The 22,775-nt window shown below is 43.7% G+C and overlaps 1 protein-coding gene and 1 long non-coding RNA gene across 8 annotated transcripts; one reads left to right on the forward strand and one right to left on the reverse strand.

The window, feature by feature from the left end:
• The first annotated feature begins 1,500 nt into the window (after positions 1–1,500).
• Positions 1,501–5,535, forward strand: LOC124701343. 2 transcript variants are annotated; one of them, XR_007001992.1, is made up of 3 exons: positions 1,501–1,661; positions 3,922–5,144; positions 5,229–5,535. It is a non-coding gene; the product is annotated as an uncharacterized LOC124701343 (long non-coding RNA). The 2 variants fall into 2 exon arrangements; XR_007001993.1 differs by having other exon boundaries at positions 5,262–5,535.
• Positions 1,764–16,839, reverse strand: LOC124701342 (protein FAR1-RELATED SEQUENCE 5-like). 6 transcript variants are annotated; one of them, XM_047233401.1, is made up of 11 exons: positions 5,398–5,557; positions 4,549–5,165; positions 4,318–4,461; positions 4,015–4,224; positions 3,564–3,936; positions 3,294–3,478; positions 3,000–3,197; positions 2,780–2,908; positions 2,568–2,683; positions 2,409–2,484; positions 1,764–2,309 (listed from the first exon to the last, which is right to left on the reverse strand). In XM_047233401.1, exons 2-11 carry the CDS (start codon positions 5,161–5,163, stop codon positions 2,199–2,201), a joined length of 2,157 nt encoding a protein of 718 aa, XP_047089357.1. In that variant the 5' UTR covers positions 5,164–5,165; positions 5,398–5,557; the 3' UTR covers positions 1,764–2,198. The 6 variants fall into 6 exon arrangements, 5 of the variants coding, with proteins under 5 accessions (XP_047089357.1, XP_047089358.1, XP_047089354.1 ...); XM_047233402.1 differs by having other exon boundaries at positions 4,549–5,557; XM_047233400.1 differs by lacking the exons at positions 1,764–2,309; positions 2,409–2,484; positions 2,568–2,683; ... (6 more) ...; positions 4,549–5,165; positions 5,398–5,557 and adding exons at positions 4,238–4,299; positions 13,766–13,816; positions 13,908–16,078; positions 16,202–16,292; positions 16,676–16,839.
• Between the last annotated feature and the right edge of the window lie 5,936 nt (positions 16,840–22,775).

Here is a 22,775-nt window from a genome sequence, read left to right on the forward strand (position 1 = left end):
GGTGGGGTGTTTTGCCCCGTCCACCTCGAAAAAAAAATTCCTAACCTCTGCTGGTAAACTAGAGTTGGTAAATTCTATTCTGTCCAATCTATACTTAGTGAAATCGACATCTTTGATTGGATGTCTTCACATCTACCGCCATGGGTTTTTCGAGCCATTGATAAGATCAGAAGATCTTTCCTTTGGAAAGGAACTGATGCGGCCAAAGGCGGGCACTGCCTTGTCAATTGGCAGACAGTGTGCCAACCCAAGCAAAATGGAGGATTGTGGATTTTGAATCTGGAATTCATGCATACCGCCTTACGTGTTAAGTGGGTATGGAACCTATGAGCTGGTGATTTAAAACCATGGAACTCTCTAGCCTACCCACGTAACGAGCTTGATCGTCAAATTTTTAATGCTACTGCAAAGGTAGCCGTTGGTAGTGGAGGAAGAGTTTTCTTCTGAACTGACAAATGGTTAAATCATTATCGAAAAAAGACAAATGATTAAATGGAAAATGCGTGGAGGACATTGCGCCTGATATTTTTCTAAATATCCCTGCCCTCACCAAAGCCAGAAGAACAGTTGCGGAGGCGGTCGTCAACAACTCGTGGATCGACGATATCAAAAAACACTTGATGATTCAGGCTTTCATTGAGGCAGGTTCCTTATGGGAGGAAGTTAAAGATTTTCATATTGTTCCTGAATTGGCACATAATTGGACTTGGTCATGGGAATCGAATGGTATTTTCTCGGCCTAGTTGGTTTATCGAGCGCACTTTGCTGCGACCACTTCCTTCGACATGGCTAAGATGATCTGGAGCTCTTGGGCACCACTAATGTGCAAACTCGCGATGTGGCTGTTTGTGCGTGTGAGAGCATGTATTGTTGATCCACTTCAAAGAAGTTGGCTGCTGTACAACATCATGTGTTTTCTGCACTTCAGTCGAAGATCACGGTTGTCTCTTCATTGGGTGTGCCGTTGTTAAAAGCATGGCGAGTGCTCCAATGCTTTCCCAGAACTTTCTTTGCACGAATTCCGAAGCAAGCAGATGGCCACGATTAAGGGCGCTAATCCCCCTGATTTGTGAAAGTGACGTCACCCTAAACTCCAGCGCGAATACCCTTGCGTCCAAACCCAGACCCATCTCGGCCCGTTGGCCCTGCGGTTCCCTTCGGACAGTTTCCCGTTCATGTCACGAGGAGGCCGGCGCCGCCGTTTGGACTATCCGCCGCGCAACCACGCCGGCGACCTCCAGAGGCTGCCGCGCCCGCAGCTTTGGGCGAGGGCGCCGCACCCACCCCTGCCGTCGCCCATCGACGCCGCCCCGCGCAACCAGCCCGCCCGGCTCCTCGTCCTCCTCCCCAAGACACTTCCACCGCCCTCCTTTCCGTACTCGACAAACCCGCTGGGGCAGCAGCCATGGAGGCGGCCGCGGCCCGCGGCGCTCGCCCGTTCCCCGCGATGGGAGCGCCCATCAACGCCGCGAGGGCGGGCTGGCGGTGTGCGCCCTCTCATCGGCTTCGGGGGGGTTGTCCGTGGTGGCGAGCCTGGGGAAGGGGCGACAAGGCCTCTGTGATGACCCGCCCGCTCGTGGAGATCCTGATCAGGGACCTCAACAAGCGCGTCCCCGGCAAGATCAATAGATCATCGACCCCAAGACCAACACCGTCCCCTGGTGAGTGATTCGCTTACTCAGGAACCAGGTTCCGTCTGTACCGTCTGCTCGATTCGATCTGTTCCACCTTAACGCCTAATTCCCGATCCTTATACACTGGAGTAGATCATATGCTGGGGATGTGTTCCAGACATTCATGGGAATTTATTCGTGGGATCCTTATACAGTAATTTTGAAACAAGCTAAGCATCATTAACACATACACTGAACCCAATTGAACTAGCCATACTACCAGAACAGCTTCACCGGTATGATTGCATCATATCGGAGCTTGATATAAAAATGCTTATGGTCAAACAGAAGCGTTAGCAGCCATGCAACCAAAAGACCTGAATAAGAGGATAGAAATTTATTTATGATAGTTGATTCTCCAGATCATGTAAACAATTGCTGTGTGGCTTGTGTGCTGCTGCAAACTTGAGGATATAAACCCGTGCCATTGTCTTCTCTAACAAATGCCATAACTTAGAGGTTGAAAGAGCTGGAACAAAACCATATGCTGGTCTTCTAATTTAGATATGCACTTAAGCAGCTATCTTAGTTTGTGTGCATAAGTTTAGAAACTGTTGCCTTCACTCTGTTCTTCTGGTTTAGGTGGGAGAAAATTAACTCCGCGAGCATCTTGCCGTTGGATTTATATATATCCGCCTGCAGGAAAGGGCAACAATCAGTTCGCATAGAAGTTGTAACTAATAGGTTTATTTAATATTGAATACAAAATTTCATGGTTTATTTCTGTGGACAAACCTGCGAAAAATCAATTTTCATTTGTGTACGATCCCAGTTTTCCATGTACCACAATACAAATTTTCCACACGAGTACCTGTTATAGAAAATAGTTTGTTTTTAAATTAGTAAAACTGTGATACAAGTAAACTTTTAGTAAACATAATGTTGTAGACTCACCCATCATGTTGCTTCGGAATATTACGTATTTCTGTGATTGGCCACTTAGTCACATCGGGTAAATGGGGACTGCCATGTTTCCTTGCAATGCAGACTTCTGCCTCTATTCCCTGAAGCTGTATATTTGCACGAGATTGATGCATTTACTTTTGCCTCACTAGGGGGTTTTATTCAAAACTTATGTATTAATGTGCATAGATAGAAAATTATACCAGCAACTTGATTTTTTTCTTAGACGCATTAAACATGAACAGAGAATCAAGAATCTGAATGTCCTGTTGCTTTGTATCCATCGTAGCAAGAATCCAGTGCACCTTATCTATGTTAATGACGAAATGTACCTGCAAGAGTTATATGAATGTAACAAAAAGCTTAGTCATGAGATGTATGGGTTGATGTATCATACCATTTTACGTCCGAACACATATTTACCTTTTCATAATCAAAATAGCTTTTCACATTGGCCTTTTTTTTTTTAATTACTGCCGGACTTGGGTTGGGTTGAGGCTGTAGATTTTTTGTCAGCCATTCGGTTCTGTGTGTGCAGAACACTAGTGTATTAGCACCGATGCGAGGTGTCTGGTCATGACTTACGGGAGTGGACATGAGTTCCGCGTATGCATTGATGACCTGATACATGATTCTTATGTGAGAAGCCTGGTTCTACTATTAAGTTGAAAAATATATACATCGTATATGATGGACAGAGGTTTTATCGATAATTACCATTTCAGACATAAATGAAGTGTCTCTTGGTGTGAAGCATTTCAGAACTTGTCCCGTTAAAGTAGTTGTTTCACTCTGGAACACCACGGTTTTTTCCGCAACAGCTTTTGTCATTGAGACGACATACTCCACGGCCGCTTCTATGTGCTCAGAAGTTATGGCACTTTGAGTATTGAATAGGGAAGCTGCATATGAAATATACTTTAGACTAGCGCCCTCTTGAATCAGTTAATGTAACACCAAAAAAGAATAGGTAAGAGTGAAAATTACCACTCCATGACTGATCTTTTGGGCGTTTAGAAACTTCTGGATGGTCTTTTTTCGCGTGTCTTGGATGGTTCTTCTCTAACATCATCGGAGACTTAAGCTTCATTGGTGTCTTTCGATTTCTTTTGGATTTTCTTACTCCATGCGCCACAGTATGAACCACGGTCTCTACACGTGCTGCTGCTGAGCTACCACTAGTAGTGTCGGAGGTAGAGTCTGATTTTCTGGCGGCTGTTGGTTGGTAGTCATCGTGTGCTCCAGAATTACTAAAGCCATTTAGATCTGGATTGCTTACTGTATGATCATCCTCTTGTTTGCTATTTGCTTCGTCCCTCGTTTGATTGGCATCCTTTTTCTCCAGACGATTAAGGATATCCTGCAAGGGGAGTAGAAATTGAGCAAGTACCATTTTATCAAATCGTGAAGGAAAAGAAGAAGGCGACAAGGTTGATACCTGTACGCATTTCATCACATCAGGTATGAGAGCGACTTGTTTCATCACTTCAGGTATGAGAGCGACTTGTTTCTGCATGTCACATATCTTTTTGTTCATGTCATCAAGAACATTGCAGATTTGTTTTGTGCTGGGATTGTCTCTCTTTGTACTTCCACCTGAACCTACGCCGTTGTTTTTTTCACGGCATGCAATGATTTCATTGACAATCTGCATGAAGAAGTAGTGTACCATTATCAGTTGAACACACAAAAATATGTAAAAACACGTGTGATAAAAAAACAATGTTACAATTTGGTTTACCTTTCCATTACCGTAGCCATAATCAGAGTCATAAGCATCTCTCTTACAGGCAGTACTTTCATCCCAGTTCGTCATAAGTGGGTATGTAGAGAAGTTATATTTTTCCAAACCAATGGCTGGACGGACCTTTGCCCAATAGCAGAACTACATGATTATGAAAAATAGGAAAAAATCGTTACTAAATATCTTGTATATATTTATCTAACCAATAGAAGTAGCATTATGTTATACCTGCAGAAGAGCTAAGTTCCCTTCTGGCCAACTCGTTTGGCCTTTTACTGTTTTCTTCTTTACTAGATTGGAAATCAGAAATGGCAGTGTCAAAGAAATCCAATTCATGTTCTGTGCTCGGCGTAGATCATCTACAATTGCATAGTAATCTCTTGGCACAGAAGAAGTTGAAACTGGCATTAGCAATGTACCAAGAAGTACTAAAAGCACCCTTCTAATAAAATCATCATCAGCTGTGCCATCTGTCTCAATGGCTCTGATGAGATCATCAATTAGTATCGTATTTGTCCTGGGGTTGAGAAACTTTGAGGGGACCTCCCTTGATGTGTCAAACTTTGCTTGATTAAAAGTTTCACCGCGGTTCTTGAGTCCAGTAATTGCTTCAACATCTTCACCTGAAAGTGTTATATCTTCTGTTCCTATTCTGAACACTTTCCGAGCAGGATCGAATGCTGTTATCATGAACAACAATAACCCTGGACGCATTATCATGTGTTTTGCTCTCAGGTAAGAGCCTATTCCCCACTCTTCCAGTTTGCGGCGTTGGATAGGATTTAATTTGGATGTGAGGTCATACCACTTCTTTGGTGAGCAAGGTATTTCTTTATCTCCCATCTCTGCGCAAGGTTGGATTTGTGAGTTAGTAGATTGGTAATGCCTCACTATATTTGGATTTGTAGGATACGATCTAAGCCTGATGTGTTTTGAGTCAGGTGTAGCGACAGAAAATAGAGAGGAACATGGGACATTCCACCGAATGAAAAGAAACAGGAAAAATACACCAGATCAGCTGATAAGACAAAGGAGACATCATGCAAGGCATCATCTAGAAGGAACAGGGATCATTACCTGTTCTTACTTTGGTCTCTGCCTGTATAATCAGATTGATCTTTTATTTTTTTGAAACGGGGTAGGAGCTCTCCCTGTATGATCAAAGAGACGCCATGATCAAATTGATTTGTATGTTCCACCGTGCTTGTATGATCAGATTGGTGTGTATGTTCCGACGTCGTATGTGCCCCTTTCAAAAAAAGAAAGGTGTACGCAAGCAGCTAGCTAACTAACTCAGTCACAGTAGCTAACAACTTGAATAAATTTCGGATCCCCGTCCAAAGCGTGGCTACCGTTCCTCTCAGGATAAACATTACCAACACGAACTCCCAACAGTAGTTGGAAAAAATAAAAAATAAGGAAACAAGGCATGCATGCATTTCAAGACGAACTTTCACAAAAATAATTGAGCAGCAAAATCTTGATTATACTGTACATATTTAATATCGTTGGATTCATATTAAAATATTGATGTTAATTTTATATCAACAATCTTTGTATGTTTAGAATAATTGTTAGTCATGGGTAGAAAGGTGCCGAAACAAGGGTTTTCGGGGCAAAACGACGCAAACTTGGCCAAAAAGTAGCAAACCACCTTGGATTGGGGCAATATTTGGCACACTTGTGAATGGCGGTATGGAACACCATGTACTCCTTGTGTTGCCCCAATTTATTGTGTGTTTCAGGGTCACCTCGTGGTAGGAAGGTGCCGAAACAAGGGTTTTCGGGGCAAAACGACGCAAACTTGGCCAAAAAATAGCAAACCACCTTGGATTGGGGCAATATTTGGCACACTTGTGAATGGCGGCATGGCACACCATGTACTCCTTATGTTGCCCCAATTTATTGTGTGTTTCAGGGTCACCTCGTGGTAGGAAGGTGCCGAAACAAGGGTTTTCGGGGCAAAACGACGCAAACTTGGCCAAAAAATAGCAAACCACCTTGGATTGGGGCAATATTTGGCACACTTGTGAATGGCGGTATGGCACACCATGTACTCCTTGTGTTGCCCCAATTTATTGTGTGTTTCAGGGTCACCTCGTGGTAGGAAGGTGCCGAAACAAGGGTTTTCGGGGCAAAACGACGCAAACTTGGCCAAAAAGTAGCAAACCACCTTGGATTGGGGCAATATTTGGCACACTTGTGAATGGCGGCATGGAATACCATGTACTACTTGTGTTGCCCCAATTTATTGTGTGTTTCAGGGTCACCTCGTGGTAGGAAGGTGCCGAAACAAGGGTTTTCGGGGCAAAACGACGCAAACTTGGCAAAAAAATAGCAAACCACCTTGGATTGGGGCAATATTTGGCACACTTGTGAATGGCGGTATGGAACACCATGTACTCCTTGTGTTGCCCCAATTTATTGTGTGTTTCAGGGTCACCTCGTGGTAGGAAGGTGCCGAAACAAGGGTTTTCGGGGCAAAACGACGCAAACTTGGCCAAAAAATAGCAAACCACCTTGGATTGGGGCAATATTTGGCACACTTGTGAATGGCGGCATGGAATACCATGTACTACTTGTGTTGCCCCAATTTATTGTGTGTTTCAGGGTCACCTCGTGGTAGGAAGGTGCCGAAACAAGGGTTTTCGGGGCAAAACGACGCAAACTTGGCCAAAAAATAGCAAACCACCTCGGATTGGGGCAATATTTGGCACACTTGTGAATGGCGGTATGGCACACCATGTACTCCTTGTGTTGCCCCAATTTTTTGTGTGTTTCAGGGTCACCTCGTGGTAGGAAGGTGCCGAAACAAGGGTTTTCGGGGCAAAACGACGCAAACTTGGCCAAAAAATAGCAAACCACCTTGGATTGGGGCAATATTTGGCACACTTGTGAATGGCGGTATGGCACACCATGTACTCCTTTTGTTGCCCCAATTTATTGTGTGTTTCGAGGTCACCTCGTGGTAGGAAGGTGCCGAAACAAGGGTTTTCGGGGCAAAACGACGCAAACTTGGCCAAAAAGTAGCAAACCACCTTGGATTGGGGCAATATTTGGCACACTTGTGAATGGCGGCATGGCACACCATCTATTCCTTATGTTGCCCCAATTTATTGTGTGTTTCAGGGTCACCTCGTGGTAGGAAGGTGCCGAAACAAGGGTTTTCGGGGCAAAACGACGCAAACTTGGCCAAAAAATAGCAAACCACCTTGGATTGGGGCAATATTTGGCACACTTGTGAATGGCGGCATGGCACACCATCTACTCCTTGTGTTGCCCCAATTTATTGTGTGTTTCAGGGTCACCTCGTGGTAGGAAGGTGCCGAAACAAGGGTTTTCGGGGCAAAACGACGCAAACTTGGCCAAAAAATAGCAAACCACCTTGGATTGGGGCAATATTTGGCACACTTGTGAATGGCGGTATGGCACACCATGTACTCCTTTTGTTGCCCCAATTTATTGTGTGTTTCAGGGTCACCTCGTGGTAGGAAGGTGCCGAAACAAGGGTTTTCGGGGCAAAACGACGCAAACTTGGCCAAAAAATAGCAAACCACCTTGTATTGGGGCAATATTTGGCACACTTGTGAATGGCGGCATGGCACACCATCTATTACTTATGTTGCCCCAATTTATTGTGTGTTTCAGGGTCACCTCGTGGTAGGAAGGTGCCGAAACAAGGGTTTTCGGGGCAAAACGACGCAAACTTGGCCAAAAAATAGCAAACCACCTTGGATTGGGGCAATATTTGGCACACTTGTGAATGGCGGTATGGCACACCATGTACTCCTTTTGTTGCCCCAATTTATTGTGTGTTTCAGGGTCACCTCGTGGTAGGAAGGTGCCGAAACAAGGGTTTTCGGGGCAAAACGACGCAAACTTGGCCAAAAAATAGCAAACCACCTTGTATTGGGGCAATATTTGGCACACTTGTGAATGGCGGTATGGAACACCATGTACTCCTTGTGTTGCCCCAATTTATTGTGTGTTTCAGGGTCACCTCGTGGTAGGAAGGTGCCGAAACAAGGGTTTTCGGGGCAAAACGACGCAAACTTGGCCAAAAAATAGCAAACCACCTTGGATTGGGGCAATATTTGGCACACTTGTGAATGGCGGCATGGAATACCATGTACTACTTGTGTTGCCCCAATTTATTGTGTGTTTCAGGGTCACCTCGTGGTAGGAAGGTGCCGAGACGAGTCGAGTCACGAGTTACTCGTTTAGCTCGCGAGTTTCGAGTTTTAATTCCAGGCCTAGCCGCAAGTACTACTAGATTAGGGTTTAGGTTTAAATTTCATCGAATTTCGTTTGAATCTATGTAATATATAGAAAGTTTGAATGAATTCAACTATTTTCGCTTAATTTTTAAAAATCTTAAATTATGTTTGGGGGACGCGACTGAGAAGCGACGTTCCAAAGATGCGGCACGAGGAAAACATGTCCAAAATGTGTAGATGGCCTTATTGGTAAAGCCATTCTTCCTTAAATGTTGGCCTAGTTTAGAATATGAAAACAGCTGGTACATCTAAATCCGAACGGTTCACATTTTGGTTAAAAAATAACTCAAAAAAGAAACTCAAAGTTCTAGATGCGCACGTTCCATAGACTCCTACCACGATAGCTCAGAAACCACCCGTTACAAAAATGAGGTAAGAACCACCGCACGCCCCACACCCACTCGCCCACTCATCTCTCACATCCCGTCTATCTCCCCGGCGACTCCGCCGCCTCGCGCCACCATCTTCCTCACTGCTTCACGCGCTGACCTGCCCTGCAGCCGCTGTGCTCTCTAGCCCCAGCCTCGCGCAACCCGAGGATGATGAGTATGAGGAAGACGAGGAGTAAGGTGACGGGGAGGAGTTTGTGGAGGAGGACCTGGTCGAATGGGGTACATGAGCGGCTCACATCCCCGTTCTCTGCTACGCCACGGTACTCTATTTTCCTCCCTCTCTCTATACCAAGATCCTGGCAGGTCCGTCTGTTTGATTTATACGATTCTAATTGGAGGTCGAATTTCGCATTTCTCATCGCCAACAGCGAGGGAAGAGGTGGCAGAGGGCTTGTGCTGGGGGGAGGTTGCGGCCCAGGATCGACTTGTTTTGAGGTAAAAGAAAAAAAACACAAGGTGAATTGGGCTGGATCGAGACGGTGTCAATTTTCTTGACTATTTTCTAATTGTTACAGGATTGGAAAGAAAAGACGAAGCTACATCACATCATAACTGCTGCGATGAAGTTGCTACAGAAAATGGAACAGGTACTAAATGTGGATTCATGTTATCCTCTATCCTCAAAATTATCTTTCAGCAGCTGATTTGCTGAGTTCGCTAAATATTTTTCCTGTTATCTCGGGAAAGCAATGTCCTTAGTTTTCACACTAGGTTGCTTAGTCTTTGCAACTTTGACAACAATAGCACCAGAATAGTCAAGTACCATCCATGTATTTCAGACAGGATACAAAATGAATATGACAAGACAGGTAGCAATAGTTTTGTGTATCGCAACAAGCATTGTTCTCTGAATTAATACAGAAATAACACTACCATATTCAACTAGCGTAAATTTATTTCGTACTATATAGGAACTGAATATCATAGGACAGGCAGCTTCACATCTGTATCAGACTTCGGATTTCTGCTTTCACGTCATCGTTGTCGTTGAGATCATCTAGGAGCAACTCAACAAGAGCACGTAGACGGAAGGCGTGAACAGCAGACTGGAAAAAAAATTATAAGTGCATTAATATTTTGTACATCAAATTGCAAAAAATTATTCATCCACTGGTATTAAATATGCTAACCTCTCCAAATCCTTCTGGCAAGTAATATCCATTCCAATACTCAATGAACCTCAGTACATATAACCCACAGGAACACCTTCAGACAATACATAAAGTGATTGGTAATGAAACTGAATCCGTGTGCAGGTAATACTAGAATATGAGATCTCCTAGAACTTACCCGTCTTGTTGTTTAGGCATGTCTTCCTCCTGGATGACTTCCCAATTCAAAACATTGTCCTCAGGCCTATTCTCAATTAGGATAGAGTTGATCCCCATAATCTGCACCTCAGTAAAATCTCTGTTAGCATGTTAAGGTTTTCGCTACAGAAATCATCATGCATAAGTAATACTATTTTAAACCATGGTTAGAATACCTCACCATTTTATCAATTTGGGTTCTATACGTGCTAAGATCCCATAGCGAGTCCAGTACTTGGAACATTTTCCTATGGTTGTTCTTCACAAGCAATATCCAATGCTTTACCCTCCCTCGTTTCACTATCATGGGAAAGTAGACCTGCATGTAGAAAAAACTGTTTAGATTGAAGTCGTGTTTCTTAGGTTATATCAAACTTGCATACATTATGAACCATAAATAAATCAAAAACACCATACCCGTTCGTACTCCATTAGAATTTCAGCCAGCTCAGGCGTATTCGCTGGTAGGTTAAGGCCAGTGATAGTGGCCATAATGCTGCAGTGTTGCACGCTCCAGACAATGAACTGTTTGGCATTTACTTTAGAAGCACGCCGATGCATTATCAACTTTGAGTATGCTTCCATGACCTGCACCATTAAGAGACAATTATTCATCTACTCGTCAGTATATTATGCTAACCATTAGAAGAAACATAACCCACGTGATCGTCCAGCCACTTGGTACCGCCGTCTGTCCTTTTATCATAGGTCAAACATTTCAAATCTTTTGCAGCCACCCAAGTATTGTAAGCACCTATGTGCACAAGTTTGATAGTCGGACTGGCGCTGCAATAGTGTTGCACATATCGTACACAAACCGCTTCTTCTGCAGTAAGTCCTGCAAGTTTTATAATTGTTTCATGTCAGATTGGATTAAAATAACACATGTGTAGGAAATACATCTTCGGACATTAATTACCTCTGTTTTTCCGTAGATGTGTATTTAATTTTAGTTTCAGCATAGGTGATCTTAGTTTAGGGTTCACCTTCCTTAGTCTAACTCTTGCTGTTGCTTTGGAGGTGTGGATATCTTGACACTTGGAAGAATTGTCCAGTCCATCTCTACATTCTTCTTTAACAAATTTAGAAGATCCTTTGGTTTCCCTTTTTTCGAATGCAGAGCGGGTAATACTTCGGCAATCAGAAGAGTTTTCCAGTGAATCAGCTGATTCATTTTCTTTGCTGGACGAACGTATTTTATCATTTGACTTATATTGTTCTCCGGTCAGATCAGTAATGTTTTGATCTATGCCATGACCCTGAGATAGATCGCAATTAGTAACATAATAAATTCAAACAAGTCAGTAGTAGTACAAAATGTTTAGATGATCCTTCGTTGCAATAGAAAAATGGATATGTTTTATCATTATCACAATACATCAAAACTTCAGAACATACTTTTCTGGTTGACATTACTGTAGGGCATGATCTAGGTGAATGCTGTGCTTAGGTACTTTATAGTAACAGGTTCTGTGTGGAGAACATCTCTATTGATGCAGGCCATCTATTGATTCCGTGTAAACCATACATTCCTAGCCATGGGTTCCAGCATGAAGAGACATGATCAGGTCATTTTTTGGACTCACATCCCCCACCTGGAACATTTGTCTTTTTACCCTCGAAATTTTTCTAGTTACAGAATCACTATATAATCTAGTCCAAAATCACAACTGTTATAAAGGTACTACGTTAGCATATAGAAATTATTGTGTCCCTATGAATAAGATCCAGTGATTCAGGTTGCATTGTGTAATATAACCAGCTATATCACTACATATGATCTAGTTCTGGGTGCTGCTATAAATGTTTATGCATGCTAGCAAGCATAAGGAAAGCCCGGTTTTTTAGTGATACAGTAATCAGCAATCACAGGTTCGATTTTTCACAAAAGAATACAATTACTGAACTATGCGACTGCATATTCCTAAGCTTTTGTCTTTCAACTCAACTGCAAAAAATTGTAGTTTTAGGCAGAAGTGATCTTACCTCATGTTTTGAAAATGACCGAACTATGCTCTCCAACGTAGAGATTCGCCTCAAAGCTTCGTCCAGCTTATTGTCCATATGATTTAGAGTACCTTGTTGGTCTTGCACAATCTTAAGAATTTCACCTACCGGATCAGAGTCTTTTGTGCCGTGATGCGAATCAATTTTTGTATCCATTACATACAAAAGATACAACGATGATTTTTTTGTGCAGGGATGAAAATGAACTTCAGAAGAGGGTCGGATATCAGCGAGTCCTTACGGCGCAGTTTGGGAAATATGGGAGTTTGCTTCAGGAAAGATGGGAGCTTGATGCGTCGAGGTCGTCAGACTGGGTAGATCGACAAAGACGGTGTGCACGACGAGTTCGCTGGGAGGAGGCAGAGTGGTTGCGAGGGCGCATGACTCGGAGCTGCTATTTAACGAGAAGAAATCATCGGACGTTTGTTTTTACTTCAATCTCGTGTGATGCTGTTACCGGATAAGGATTGTTGTGATTCTGTTGCGTTTTTAAATAATCTCATGTAAATCTGTTACCGGATAAGGATTGTTGTGATTCTGTTGCATAATCCCAGCAACTTATTACGTGTTTTGCACTACAGGTCCGGTCAGCTCGACCCTGTTACTAGATCGATGCACCTGAAGGCTTTGTTTGGCCCACAAGTTCTGAGCGGTTGTTAAAGAGTTTATTCCAAGCATAATTAATGAAATAAGTACCCACAAATTCACTAAATGGGGCATTTGGCTGAAGAGTATCCAAACGAGTAAGACAGACTTTTTGAACCAAAACTCGTCGGATCGGAAGGGGATTTAGACGCAAGGGATACCTCGTCGGATCTGAAGAATAAAGCAAAAGGCCATTGCCTATGCCACTGTGAATCAAGGAGAAAGATCAAACAGCACAGAGGATCTTTGCCTGACTCCGGCGATGGAGGGGCGAGGATAGCGGCGCGCCTTCGGCTCGTGCTAGTGTCTGTAGTCGTCGCTAGGTGGTCCGAGTACCAATTTGTAATTTCTTTTACTTTTTGGGCTATTTGTACTACTGTTGATGATTATTAATAGATCGGTGGATTTCTCGCAAAAAAAAAAAAAAATAGCCCAATGACTTTTCTACCCGCGTCAAATACCATGTATTGATCAATACCGAATTTTCATATTTCAGAATCAAAGAGAATCATCCGCAATTTTGCAGCAAATAGATTTACATAACAACACAGATCCTCAAAATATACGCAGATCCTCATGGTAGCTGCTCTTTTCAGTGTACAGACTGTGGGGCGTGAGATTCATGTCCTTCAAGGCCGTGAATCATTCTCTCTCCCGTAACACATTGCAACTCACCGTGAATAAGTCAGTCTTGTGCATGGCCTGGAAAAAAGATGACAGTCACCGGAAAAATACACAAAGATTTCAGCGACCTTCTAGCTGGGGCCAAGGGTTGCTTAACTTTGTCCTTAGACATTCATGACAGTACCTGCAAGTTTATGCTAAAGCCACTTCAACGCTGAATCCATAGAACCTATACAATTACCTGCGAAGCAACACAATTGCTCTTGTTATACAAAAAAAAAATTGCATACAAATCCCTAAACAATTTAACCCAGCATGTAGCATCAACTTACTTTGGTTGTGCCTCAGGACACTTACGAATGTCATGGCCAGGTTCGCGGCATCCACTGCATAGTCTCGGTTTTGGTGGTTCATCAAATGACTTAATTCTCCCTTTAGGTGCACCCTTGGTCACTACACATTTGGGATCTAGGACCGAACCTCGAGTCTTGGGAGCACCTTCCCTTCGACTGCCTTCACCAGCATGCGCTGGGGCATCATTGGCTGGTTTGGAAGAACTTTTATGCCTCGAAATCTGACCAACAAGATAGTCCTTCACCTCCACAAAGGCATCATCACTACCGGATGCCAAGTCAAATAGCTCAGACCCTAGTGATCTCAACTCATGATAGCGTGATTGCTTCTTTGTCCAAACATGCAAGTCACTTTTTCTAACTGAAGGAAGGCCAGCTTTCGCATTTTTCGACACACGCTGCAACACACAACACTTGGGTATCTCCGTCATCCCAGCATGTTTTAACACAAGAAAAATATGCTTGCAAGGTATGCCATCACGCTCAATCTTTCGGCAGTTGCATTTGATGTCAGAATCAGATCCAAGACATGTGTAGTCAACAGAGAACTCTCGCCCAGGTATGACGTTTGAAATCAACCTGTACCTTGTACGGCTGCCATCCAAAATCACCTCACCAACATCAAACATGCTTACCAGATGTAGCTGTTCTTGAACTAGCTCAAAATTTGCAAACGTGAAGACATGTGCAGCAGCCTTCTCAATTTCGCGGCAATCTGTAACAGCTACAGGCCATGATTGTGATGCTATAGTATCCAACTCTGACTCTCTACGGCGCATCTCCGAAACACAAATTTCATAGTGTTGTACCAAATCATACAACGACATGAAACCATCAAGATGCACGTGCAGCCGTGAATTTAAACTCTCACTTCGCTGGTTAGTTCTCATGCCCATGAAATACTTGCCGCATAAAAACGCGGCAGCCCACAACCTCCTCTTTTTGTACATTCTGTTCAGCCACTCCTTGTTCCTGTTTGTTTGGTACTTCTGAACGAAAGCGCTCCACTTCTCCTCAAAGACATCAGGTGGGCAAACCTCATATATAAATGACCTAAATAACCTGAGGTATGAGAAGTGAAGATGTTTCTTCATATTCTTCTCAATGTGCCACGAACACACACGATGATCTGTTCCAGGAAGTATCTGACGGATTGCTTTTATCATTGCATTGTCACTGTCTGTAATAATAGACTTTGGTTTTTTCTGGCACATTGCCCTCAAAAAGGTGCGAAGCAACCACTTATATGTGCTTACCTTCTCATCTGACACAATGCCACATCCAAATACAACGGTCTGGCGATGGTGGTTCAGTCCCACAAATGGAACAAAAGGCATCTTGTACCTGTTCATCCGGTAAGTACTGTCGAATACGACAACATCACCAAATGATTGGTAATCCATCCGGGACTGCCCATCACACCAAAACAGGGTTTTTAGACGGCCTTCACTGTCAACTTCGTAATCAAAAAAAAATTCTGGATCCTTATCCCGTCTATCCTTCAAGACCTTTAGTGTAGCATTTGCATCACCATCCTCAATTCTCGACCTCTTGTACCTAGATGAGAAATTGTATATGTCCTTCTTGATGAAACCAACTTTATCTCCATGAGTGCACTCAAAGACATCCATGATCCGATGCTTACGGATGCCCTTCGATTCATACATCATTATTTCTGACTTCTGGTAGTCCTTCATTCTCCTATGTGATCTAAGATACTGAGTTCCATCAGGACTTGTTAAGGTGTGGTTATGGTCATCCAGAAAGTTGTCCACAAACCATACTCCGCGATATTTATCAAGTCTAATACTCAGTTCAGCCGTACAATGCTCTCGAGTCTCAGCTCTTTCCCTTCTTTTTCGATCCTTGATGTCCCTTTTTGCTGGATCACGACACCCTTCCTTAGAGCAAACAAATCTCCTATAGAAAATATCTCCTACTTTTTTCTCACGCCTCACGATGTCCTTCCTGACGCTGAACCCTTTCTTTTCAGCATAAGAATTATAGAAACTGTAACATTCTTCTTCACTTTCAAATGTCATCTGGACAATTTCCCAGTACTCATCCATCGCTTCATTTTCTTTCCCAAAATTGCTAAACATGCCATCCATGGTTCCACAATCATGAGGCCCAATCAAATCGCTGTTTTCCTATCATCAATACAAAAAGTTTGCTAATTAGATTTAGTTCATCATGATTCCTATCCCAAGTACATGAATGGACAAACATTATAAGTAGCTAGGTCTAACATGTTCAGAACATAACAGCCTTACCTCTATATTTTCTCTGTCAGACGTATTCCACTCGCTATCAGACGTATTCCACCCAAATGCATCACCATGACATTCGTCCATCTCATCTTCACTGCCAGTAATAAGAATGCCATCAAATGACAATAATGGAAACTATATCATGCGACTAAAACAGTCATTCGCAAAGTGGTCATACTGATCTTAAGAGTTCATCATTGACTCAGTTTAGAAATGTGCTTCATTCTATTCAGTTAGAAACACACAGGTTTTCTGGCACAAAATTTTCCGGAATGCCCAGTAGATCTATTCATGGGCACACGGAATTGCTAGAACTAACACGAATCAGAAGATCCAGGTGAAATTTCGACAGAACATGCTATGTCAATATAGTAGACAACACCAGGCTCATGAGGAAAGCCCAGGAGATCTACGCATCAGGAATGAATGACTAGCTAACAACGCCCATAACTGATGCTGTACCCTCGAGGTGCATACCTTTCCGACGACATGGTCGAGCAGCGGCTCGAGCACTGCTCGAGCACTGGAGGCGTTGGAGGATAGTGTTGGAGGAGCCGGTTGCCGGGCGGCGCTCGAGTAAACAGTTGACGGGCGGCGCTCGTGTAGATGGTCGCGCGGGGCGCCGGTCGTGCGGCGCTCGAGTAGACGGTTGCCGGGCGGCGCGGCGCCGGTCGTGCAGCGCTCGAGTAGACGGTTGCCGGGCGGGGCTCGAGTAGACGGTCGCGTGGGGCGCCGGTCGTGCGGCGGAGGCGTCGGAGAGGAGGTCGTGCGGGATCCCGTACGATAGCGACGGCGGCAGGAGCTGGCCGCGCGCGTAGCGGCGGGTCGTGGAGGTCTCCCCAAGTGAGAGCTCACGGGTCGGAGCAGCAGTTCGCGGGATGCCGCTCGAGAAGAAGCTCGCCCAGGCGATGAGCGCTGGCGGAGGCAGAACCGGGCAGCGGCGTTAGAGGCAGAGGTCGACGCTGTGCGGAGGAGGCGCGGACCGAGCGGTCGGGCTGCAGAACGTCCAGGCGAGGGGACGGATCGTGACTGGGTATGGGTAGATCGTGGCCTCAACCAGGGGCTGGGCTGGGCGGGGCGGGCTAACGGGCCGAGCTCGACCTGGGCGCAGGAGGATTTCTGCGGGAGAGAAGTGCTCCTGTGACGTCACTTCTATTTCTTTAGGAAACCCAGGTGGGATTAGCTCCCTTAATCACAGCCATCCGTCTGCTTTGGAATTCGTGCAAACAAAAGTTGGAAAGCACAGGAGCAGGTCTCTGTTCTTGTCTGAGCTGACTTAGAGAATCTCCAGCCGTCCCCCAAAGCAACCTTATAAAGGTTTTAGGGTGCGGCTGACTTAGAGAATCTCCAGCCGTCCCCCAAAGCAACCTTATAAAGGTTTTAGGGTGCGGCAGATAATTATTCGTTCCCAGACGCGCCCCAAAGCTTCCTTCCGTCCGACGCGGTCCAATACGGTGTCCGACGCTTCGAGCTCGTTCCCGGTCCACAGGGGATGCTCCGGGCACGCAGGACCCAACGAAAAGCGAGGCGGGCTTCCACCTGTTGGCGACCACATCCACAACGGTTGGTTCCCGCCGTTTATCTCGTCGCGCCTCCCCTCCAGCGCCTCCCACCTCTCCGCCGCCGCTCGATTTGCTTGCCGTCTCGGCGGCAAATCTCTTCTGAGTCGGGCACCATCGTGGCGGTTGTCTCCCTCGCCGGCCTTTTCGCCACCTCCGCTTCGCCAACGCGTCCTGATGGCGTGTATTTCACACGTTCGTTGGGCAACCCCAAGAGGAAGGTATGATGCGCACAGCAGCAAGTTTTCCCTCAGAAAGAAACCAAGGTTTATCGAACCGAGGAGGAGCCAAGAAGCACGTTGAAGGTTGATGGCGGCGGGATGTAGTGCGGCGCAACACCGGAGATTCCGGCGCCAACATGGAACCCGCACAACACAACCAAAGTACTTTGCCCCAACGAAACGGTGAGGTTGTCAATCTCACCGGCTTGCTTTGTAACAAAGGATTAACCGTATTGTGTGGAAGATGATTGTTTGCAGAGAAAACGAGTAAAAACAAGTATTGCGAGCGATTTGTATTTCGAGTATTAAAGAATGGACCGGGGTCCACGAGTTCACTAGAGGTGTCTCTCCCATAAGATAAAAGCATGTTGGGTGAACAAATTACGGTCGGGCAATTGACAAATAGAGAGGGCATAACAATGCACATACATGGCATGATAAGTATAGTGAGATTTAATTGGGCATTACGACAAAGTACATAGACCGCCATCCAACCGCATCTATGCCTAAAAAGTCCACCTTCGAGTTATCGTCCGAACCCCTTTCGGTATTAAGTTGCAAAGCAACGGACAATTGCATTAAGTATGGTGCGTAATGTAATCAACAACTACATCCTCGGACATAGCGCCAATGTTTTATCCCTAGTGGCAATAGCACAACACAACCTTAGAACTTTCATCACATCGTCCCGGTGTCAATGCAGGCATGAACCCACTATCGAGCATAAATACTCCCTCTTGGAGTTAAAAGCAAAAACTTGGCCGGAGCCTCTACTAGTAACGGAGAGCATGCAAGATCATAAACAACACATATGCAATAACTTGATAATTAACATAACATGGTATTCTCTATCCATCGGATCCCGACAAACACAACATAGAGTATTACGGATAGATGATCTTGATCATGTTAGGCAGCTCACAAGATCCAACAATGAAGCACAATGAGGAGAAGACAACCATCTAGCTACTGCTATGGACCCATAGTCCAGGGGTGAACTACTCACTCATCACTCCAGGAGGCGACCATGGCGGTGTAAAGTCCTCCGGGAGATGAATCCCCTCTTCGGCAGGGTGCCGGAGGAGATCTCGAGAATCCCCGAGATGGGATCGGCGGCGGCGGCGTCTCGGTGAGGTTTTCCGTATCGTGGTTTTTTCGCATCGGGGGTTTCGCGACGGAGGCTTTAAGTAGGCGGAAGGGCGAGTCGGGGGCCGACGAGGGGCCCACACCACGGGCGGCGCGGGCCCCCTTGGCCGCGACGCCTTGTGGTTTGGCCACCTCGTGGCCCCACTTCGTATGCTCTTCGGTCTTCTGGAAGGTTCGTGGCAAAATAGGCCCCCGGGTCTTCGTTTCGTCCAATTCCGAGAATATTTCGTTACTAGGATTTCGAAACCAAAAACAGCGAGAAAACGACAAGCGGCACTTCGGCATCTTGTTAATAGGTTAGTTCCAGAAAATGCACGAATATGACATAAAGTGTGCATAAAACATGTAGGTATCATCAATAATATGGCATAGAACATAAGAAATTATCGATACGTCGGAGACGTATCAAGCATCCCCAAGCTTAGTTACTGCTCGTCCCGAGCAGGTAAAACGATAACAAAGATAATTTCTGAAGTGATATGCCATCATAACCTTGATCATACTATTTGTAACATATGTAGTGGATGCAGCGATCAAAACAATGGTAATGACATGAGTAAACAACTGAATCATAAAGCAAAGACTTTTCATGAATAGTACTTCAAGACAAGTATTAATAAGTCTTGCATAAGAGTTAACTCATAAAGCAATAAATCAAAGTAAAGGTATTGAAGCAACACAAAGGAAGATTAAGTTTCAGCGGTTGCTTTCAACTTGTAACATGTATATCTCATGGATAATTGTCAACATAGAGTAATATAACAAGTACAATATGCAAGTATGTAGGAATCAATGGACAGGTTCACACAAGTGTTTGCTTCTTGAGGTGGAGAGAGATAGGTGAACTGACTCAACATAAAAGTAAAAGAATGGTCCTTCAAAGAGGAAAGCATCGATTGCTATATTTGTGCTAGAGCTTTTATTTTGAAAACATGAAACAATTTTGTCAACGGTAGTAATAAAGCATATGAGTTATGAAGGTTATATCTTACAAGTTGCAAGTCTCATGCATAGTATACTAATAGTGTCCGCACCTTGTCCTAATTAGCTTGGACTACCGGATCTTTGCAATGCACATGTTTTAACCAAGTGTCACAATGGGGTACCTCCATGCCGCCTGTACAATGGTCTAAGGAGAAAGCTCGCATTTTGGATTTCTCGCTTTTGATTATTCTCAACTTAGACATCCATACCGGGACAACATGGACAACAGATAATGGACTCCTCTTTAATGCATAAGCATGTGGCAACAATTATTATTCTCATATGAGATTGAGGATATGTGTCCAAACTGAAACTTCCACCATGGATCATGGCTTTAGTTAGCGGTCCAATGTTCTTCTCTAACAATATGCATGCTCCAACCATGAAGGTGGTAGATCTCTCTTACTTCAGACAAGACGGACATGCATAGCAACTCACATGATATTCAACAAAGAATAGTTGATGGCGTCCCCGGAAACATGGTTATCGCACAACAAGCAACTTAATAAGAGATAAAGTGCATAAGTACATATTCAATACCACAATAGTTTTTAAGCTATTTGTCCCATGAGCTATATATTGCAAAGGTGAATGATGGAATTTTAAAGGTAGCACTCAAGCAATTTACTTTGGAATGGCGGATAAATACCATGTAGTAGGTAGGTATGGTGGACACAAATGGCATAGTGGTTGGCTCAAGTATTTTGGATGCATGAGAAGTATTCCCTCTCGATACAAGGTTTAGGCTAGCAAGGTTATTTGAAACAAACACAAGGATGAACGGTACAACAAAACTCACATAAAAGACATATTGTAAACATTATAAGATTCTATACCGTCTTCCTTGTTGTTCAAAACTCAATACTAGATGTTATCTAGACTCTAGAGAAACCAAATATGCAAACCAAATTAGCAAGCTCTAAGTGTTTCTTCATTAATGGGTGCAAAGTATATGATGCAAGAGCTTAAACATGAGCACAACAATTGCCAAGTATCAAATTATCCAAGACATTTTAGAGTTACTACATGTAGCATTTTCCAATTCCAACCATATAACAATTTAACGAAGAAGAAACTTCGCCATGAATACTATGAGTAGAGCCTAAGGACATATTTGTCCATATGCTACAGCGGAGCGTGTCTCTCTCCCATAAAGTGAATGCTAGGATCCATTTTATTCAAACAAAACAAAAAACAAAAACAAGCCGACGCTCCAAGCAAAGTACATAAGATGTGACGGAATAAAAATATAGTTTCAGGGGAGGAACCTGATAATGTTGTCGATGAAGAAGGGGATGCCTTGAGCATCCCCAAGCTTAGACGCTTGAGTCTTCTTAGAATATGCAGGGGTGAACCACGGGGCATCCCCAAGCTTAGAGCTTTCACTCTCCTTAATCATATTGCATCATACTCCTCTCTTGATCCTTGAAAACTTCCTCCACACCAAACTCGAAACAACTCATTAGAGGGTTAGTGCATAATAAAAATTAACATGTTCAGAGGTGACACAATCATTCTTAACACTTCTGGACATTGCATAAAGCTACTGGACATTAATGGATCAAAGAAATTCATCCAACATAGCAAAAGAGGCAATGCAAAATAAAAAGGCAGAATCTGTCAAAACAGAATAGTCCGTAAAGATGGATTTTATTAGGCCACCAGACTTACTCAAATGAAAATGCTTAAATTGAATGAAAGTTGCGTACATATCTGAGGATCATGAACGTAAATTGGCTTAATTTTCTGAGCTACCTACAGGTAGGTAGACCCAGATTCGTGACAGCAAAGAAATGCTGGAACTGCGCAGTAATCCAAATCTAGTACTTACTTTACTATCAAAGACTTTACTTGGCACAACAAAACTCAAAACTAAGATAAGGAGAGGTTGCTACAGTAGTAAACAGCTTCCAAGACACAAATATAAAACAAAAATACTGGAGTAAAAACATGGGTTGTCTCCCATAAGCGCTTTTCTTTAACGCCTTTCAGCTAGGCGCAGAAAGTGTAACTCAAGTGACATCGAAGGATGAAGCATCAACATCATAATTTGTTCTAATAATAGAATCATAAGGTACCTTCATTCTCTTTCTAGGGAAGTGTTCCATACCTTTCTTGAGAGGAAAATGATATTTAATATTACCTTCCTTCATATCAATAGTAGCACCAACGGTTCGAAGAAAAGGTCTTCCCAATATAATGGGGCAAGATGCATTGCATTCAATATCCAAGACAACAAAATCAACGGGGACAAGGTTATTGTTAACCATAATATGAACATTATCAACTTTCCCCAAAGGTTTCTTTTTAGCATTATCGGCGAGATTAACATCCGGATAACGAGTTTTTCAATGGTGGCAAGTCAAGCATATCATAGACTTTTTTAGGCATAACGAAATACTTGCACCAAGATCACATAAAGCATTACAATCAAAATCTTTGACTCTCATTTTAATGATGGGCTCCCAACCATCCTCTAGCTTTCTAGGAATAGAAGTTTCAAGTTTTAGTTTCTCTTCTCTAGCTTTTATGAGAGCATTTGTAATATGTTTTGTGAAAGCCAAGTTTATAGCACTAGCATTAGGACTTTTAGCAAGTTTTTGCAAGAACATTATAACTTCAGAGATGTGGCAATCATCAAAATCTAAATCATTACAATCTAAAGCA

This window comes from Lolium rigidum, chromosome 3, assembly GCF_022539505.1.
Source record: "Lolium rigidum isolate FL_2022 chromosome 3, APGP_CSIRO_Lrig_0.1, whole genome shotgun sequence".
NCBI classification, from domain to species: Eukaryota; Viridiplantae; Streptophyta; class Magnoliopsida; order Poales; family Poaceae; genus Lolium; species Lolium rigidum.